The 6,000-nt window shown below is 57.9% G+C and overlaps 1 protein-coding gene across 1 annotated transcript in view; it reads left to right on the forward strand.

The window, feature by feature from the left end:
* The first annotated feature begins 305 nt into the window (after positions 1–305).
* The window catches only part of PLPP7 (phospholipid phosphatase 7 (inactive)), an 18,424-nt gene continuing 12,729 nt past the window's right edge, over positions 306–6,000 (forward strand). Inside the window, exon 1 of the mRNA XM_006734615.3 lies at positions 306–1,075. Within this exon, the coding sequence (XP_006734678.1) occupies positions 625–1,075 (451 nt within the window). The 5' untranslated portion in view covers positions 306–624. The remainder of the gene's footprint in view (positions 1,076–6,000) is intronic.

The raw sequence follows: 6,000 nt of genomic DNA on the forward strand, positions 1-6,000 counted from the left end.
CCCCAGCCTGCCAGCTTAATGAAATGCTCTCACAGAAGGGAGGTGCTGGGCCTGGCCCCAGCGGACCCAAGATGATGCTGTCAGTGACGTCTTTCACTCCGTCTGGTGCCCGGACGGGCCTTTGACCTGGCTCCGCTGCCCCGTCCACGGGACCAGGGGGCAGGCAGGCCTGGCTCACAGGGGTCTGCACTGCTCAGAGGGAACCTGGTAAAATTGCAGGGGTTGGTCCAGGGCCCACATCTGGGCCCAGCTGAGGCCAGAGCAGCAGAAGGACTACATTTCCCAGAGTCCCCCAATCCTGGGTGGTGAGCCGTTGGAAGATTTAAATAGCCCAGGCCCGAGGCAGCCAGGGCAGCTGTGGACTCGTCCGCCTCCCCCGCGGCTCCATTGGCGCCGGCCCGCATCGGTGGGCTCGACTGGCTGCCCAGCTGGCACCCACGTCCCCTCGGAGCCCGGTGGCAGCCGAGGTAAACAGCCACGTGCAATCCTCCACTCTATATTTAACAGCTGCTGCGGAGAAGGCAGGGAGGCAGGGAGTGGTGGTGGCTCCCGGGGCGGCTCCTGTCTTCGGGGACAAGGCCTCGCAGCCGGGCTGTCACTGGCCCTTGCCGTGTGAGCGTCACCATGCCAGCCTCCCAGAACCGCGCCCGGGCCCGGGACCGCAACAATGTCCTCAACCGGGCTGAGTTCCTGTCCCTGAACCAGCCCCCCAAGGGGGCCCCGGAGCCCCGCAGCTCAGGCAGGAAGGCCCCGGGCCCCTCGGCACAGCCCCCGCCCCCTGGCGATGGGGCCCGCGAGCGGCGCCAGTCACAGCAGCTGCCCGAGGAGGACTGCATGCAGCTGAACCCCTCCTTCAAGGGCATCGCCTTCAACTCCCTGCTGGCCATTGACATCTGCATGTCCAAGCGGCTGGGGGTGTGTGCCGGCCGCGCCGCGTCCTGGGCCAGCGCCCGCTCCATGGTCAAGCTCATTGGCATCACGGGCCACGGCATCCCCTGGATCGGGGGTACCATCCTCTGCCTGGTGAAGAGCAGCACGCTGGCCGGCCAGGAGGTGCTCATGAACCTGCTCCTAGGTGAGTGTGCCCGCCATCCACCCTCCCACTCCACCAGGCCCCCCGGGAGGGAGCCCACGCCACCCCACCCCGGCCAGGAAGAGTGGGGCCCTCAGAAACCAACTGGAATGATCTAATGAGGTTAGACAGGAAGGGTGCCCCAGAAACAAGCAAGCTTCCAGCTTGGGAAAGAGAGAACTGGGGATGTGCCGCCAGGGGCCCCCTCCAAAGTGGGGGCCTCGAGGATGTGGAGGCCCTGTGGGGCCCTCCAAGCAAAGGCCCGGCCGTCGGCAGAGTGCACCACTGTGGCCTCGAGGGTGGCGGTCAGGAGTCTGGTGGGGATCCTGATAAGTGTGCTAGAGCGGGGTAACCCCCATCCCATGGGTTGGGGCCCTTGAGTGCCTAGGCTGCTTGCAGACCGCGCCTGTGAGCTGCCCTGATGCCCCCTCTGTTTGGTTCAGGGACCCTGCCAGGTGCCTGGGTCTGGGGGTGCCGGAGGTCCAGTCTGTGGCTCCGCCCACTTGTGGCCACCTAGGGTCCTTACCTGCTGCTTCCCTTGGTGAGTCGCTGGAAGAGCAGCAGGTGAGCTGGTCCTTGGTTCGTCTTACCCATAGTCTCTGCCACCAGTGTCTCTCAGTTTAGCGCTGCCCTGTGCCAGGCGCCACAGGGGACCCATGCGGAAGGCAGGCCCTCCCCTCCACTCACGAGGTGACACCCGGCCCCTGTCCTGCCCACTTCCAGGCGCCTCCAGATCCCTAAGGTGCTGGGGGAACCCCAAGCTTCCACCCTCCACGCTGGGCCCATGTGGATCCCCTCGGCCCTCCCAGCATGGCCACCATTTGGGGCACAGGCAGGTGGAGGTCTCAGCAAACACTGACAAGGGGACGCAGCTCCAGAAGGGGTGTGGGCTGGGCCACCAAGAGCTGTGGTCCTGGAGGAAGGCAGGATAACCAGAGGGGCTGGGGCTGGACGCTCTGTGGGTGGGCCGTGGAGGAGGAATCGGTCAGATGCCTCCTACACCCTCAGTGTTCTCTTGTTCTTATTTTTAAATTGTTTACATTACTTGTTATTTCTCCCGAATAGATAGTCCCACGTGACTGGTGCTATTATCACTCCCACTTTACAGATTAGGATATTGAGGTTCCTATAAATAAAGCAACCTGGCCAAGGCTTCAGGGCTGGAGATTGGCGCTGGGTCGGCCTGACACCCAGGCTTGTGCTCTTTCCAGGCGCAGTGCCGTGGGCTTGGGAGCGGGGGGCAGAGCGAGGTGGCTGAGGCGCCAGGCCAGGGGCTTCCATGGGCAGAACCCTACGCTCAATACCCAAGGTTTCCCCGGGGCTGTTACAGCCCCAGACAGAGCGGCAGTTCAAGGAAGCTGTGTTGGGAGTTAGGTTGTCTGGTGTCCAAGGACAGGGCTGAGAAGGCACCCTTGAGCCTCCCTCTCAACCCTGCCCCCTAGACCCTGTCCCCGCGTCCCCTCCCTGGATGACGCTGGAGGTGGTGACACTGTATTGGGAATGTGTCCGGTGTTTAAATGTGTGCCCAGCATTGGTGTTCCCAGCGCACCGTCGCTCTAATCCTCACACAGTCCCGGGAAGGAGAGGCAGTAACTCTTCCCCTCGTACAGAGGAGGAAACTGAGGCACAGGAAGCGGCTTGCCCACGGTCATGCAGCTTGTCAGAGATAGGGCAGGGGTGAGAACTGGGAGCAGCTCTAGCCTGTGAAGATGGCGTTTCTGGCTCGTCCCAGCAACCCGCAGCTGTGGGCACAAAGGTGTCTGCTTCAGAGGATGAAGACTAAGATTCGAGATGTCTTCCTTCTTGAATAAGAATTTATTGAGCTTATGTACCAAATACTATGCCATGAATGTCCTGTATTTCATAATTTAAAAAATATTTTTAATGACTTAATAGGATAAATACTAATATACCCACTTTACAGAGGAGTTAACTGAGGTTCAGAGGGGTCAAGGGACATGCCCACCGCACACAAGTGTTAGTGTTCGGCCCAGGAACCAAAGCCACACCCTCCAGACAGCAAACCCCTCCCCTCCCCACTCACTGTCAGCCTGCAGGCTGGGCGTACCACCCAATCCATTCCAGAAGCGTGAACGCAGCAAGGAGGTGAAGGGTCATATATACAGTAAGGGAGCAAAGGGTCTGGCGGGATGTTTTCCACCTCCCAGCCCCTCTAGTTACCGAGACCACGGAGAAATGAGGGCCTAGCACAAAGCAGCCGCTCAGAGCCAGCAGAGTGCTCTGTGGGCTCGGCTCACTCTGGGGGATGCAGACCAAGCCCTTCAGTTCCATGGGAGAAAACTTCAGCAAGTAGCCAAGGTGGGTTCTAATCCCACAGCTCTGGCCCAGCCTGCCAAGGGGGCTGCCGGCGCCCTTCTCCACCTGGGAGAACAGCCCATCCACTGAGCACGAACTGCAGGGTTCTGTCCATCCTTCAGTCTTGGGGGGCCAAGGCAGCAGCCTTCAATCCTAGAGCACAGGCTCCAAGGTCAGACTGGGCTCTGTCCAGTCCTTCTCTGACCCTTTCTCTCTCTCTTTTTTTTAAAGATTTTATTTATTTATTTGACAGAGAGAGACACAGCGAGAGAGGGAACACAAGCAGGGGGAGTGGGAGAGGGAGAAGCAGGCTTCCTGCCGAGCAGGGAGCCCGCTGTGGGGCTCGATCCCAGGACCCTGGGATCATGACCTGAGCCGAAAGCAGATGCTTAACGACTGAGCCCCCCCAGGCGCCCCTGACCCGTTCTCTTTCTGTGAACTTGGTTAAGCCGGATCCCATCCCCGAGCCTCAGTTTCCTGATCTGTACATGGGGCTCCAGGGTTTATGGGAAGCTGAGAAAGCACTTGGCACAGGGGGTGTCCGATGCCATTCCCAGTGGGGTCCAATGCCACCCAGTACCCTAGGAGTGGAGGCCCCACCTGTACATTTGGGACCTGGGCTCTCTGCGGCCCCAGAGCAGAAAACTCAGGGGCCTTGGGAAATGGGAGCTCTAGCCACGGGGCCTGGGAGGAGTCCCAGCTGGGCCCAGAGGAAGTTCTCTGCAAGGCCCCCCTGCTCCGCGCTCCCTCCCCCAGGGCATGCTGCCCAGACTGGAGAAAAAGCCCAAAGGGATCTGGGCCACTGGCAAAACCTTGGTCTCCAGAGTTGGCCGGACCTGGGTGCAAATCCTAGCCCTGCTGTGGGAACTCGGGCAAGGGACTTTCCTCTGTGAGCTTCATTCCCCTCGTCTGTCAAATGGGTGGCTGGGACCGTTCACCAAAGAATACACATAAGAAACCTGGTGCGTCCCAGGGCCCGTGAGCACTCCTGCAGAGTAGTGGTGATCACCATTCTCACCATCACCGGAATCAAAGCAGTCCCAGGTCCCCTGCAGGCTCCAGACGCCTGTAGATGCCGCGTCCCCTCCCATGTCCCTCCCCTGCCGCCCTCGGCTTGATGATCCCAAAGGGAGCCACATGACAGGTGACCTAGGCCCATCTGGTTTCTTGGTGGGCCTGTGCTTGGTGGACAACGGCTCCCATGTCTTGTTGCCGTGATCTCTTTATTGAGATTTTCCTGATTATGAAAACTGTACATTCTTCTTGTTCTGTATCATTTTTGTAATTTTTCATTTATTTGAGAGAGAGAGAGTGGGAGAGAGAGCGAGCACAGACGGGGGTAGGGGAAGAGGGAGAGGGAGAAGCAGACTCCATGATGAGCAGGGAGCCCCACGCAGGGCTCGATCCCAGGACCCCAGGATCACGACGTGAGCCGAAGGCAGACGCTTAACCAAAGGAGCCATCCAGGCGCCCCGCTGTATCATTTTTTTACTGTGAAAAAATAGACACGATACAAAACCTACCATTTTGACCACTTTTAAATCCACACTTAATAAGCATTAAAAACATTCACCATGGAGCGCCTGGGTGGCTCAGTCGTTGGGTGTCTGCCTTCAGCTCAGGTCATGATCCCAGGGTCCTGGGATCGAGCCCCGCGTCGGGCTCTCTGCTCAACGGAGAGCCTGCTTCTCCCTCTCCCACTCCCCCTGCTTGTGTTCCCTCTCTCGCTGTGTCTCTCTCTGTCAAATAAAAGGATAAAATCTTAAAAAAAAAAAAAAATTCACCATGTTGTGACCACGCCCATCTCCAGAACTTTTTCATCTTCCCAAACCGGAACTCAGCCCCCATAAAGACTAACTCCCCATTCTCCCCTCCCCCAGCCCCTGGCGCCCACCATTCCACTTCCTGTCTCTATGAACTTGACTTCTCTCGGGACCTCAGAAAAGTGGATTCACATGGTATTTGACCTTCTGCGTCTGGCTTATTTCACGTTGCCTCGTGTCCCCCAGGTTCCTCCATGTTGTAGCAGGTGTCAAGATTCCCTTCCTCTTTAAGGCCGAATAATACTCCCTGGTGTGGGTAGACCACACCTTGTCCATCCATCATCCATCAGTGGGCACCTGGGTTGCTTCTGTTGTGAATAGTGCTGCTGAGAACACGGGTGTGCATACATCTATTCAAGTCCCTGCTTTCAGTGCTTTGGGGTAAATACTCAGAAGTGGAATTGGCAGGTTAAATGGTAATTCTATGTTTAATTTTTTGCGGGACCCCCATACTGTTGCCCATGGCCGCTGCACCGTTTTCTGTTCCCACCAGCGATGCACAGGGGCTGCGAGATTTCTCCGTGTCCCTGCCAACACCTGCTGTTTTCTGGGTTTTGATAATAACCATCCTAGTGAGTGTGAAAAGTGGTATCTCGTGGTTTTGAGTTGCTTTTCCTTAATGATTAGTGATGTTGAGCACCTTTTCATTGTATGTTCCTACAGTAAGGAAAACTCAAACATTACAAGGACAGATGATGAAAAAACCCTTACACGCCCCCCCCCCCAGGAGTGACACCCACTGCGTGGGCCTCTGGCCCCACGTCCCTTTGCCTCAAGCTTGGAAGGTTC

Source organism: Leptonychotes weddellii, chromosome 14 (genome assembly GCF_054177405.1).
Source record: "Leptonychotes weddellii isolate Sample4059 chromosome 14, ASM5417740v2, whole genome shotgun sequence".
Classification (NCBI taxonomy): domain Eukaryota; kingdom Metazoa; phylum Chordata; class Mammalia; order Carnivora; family Phocidae; genus Leptonychotes; species Leptonychotes weddellii.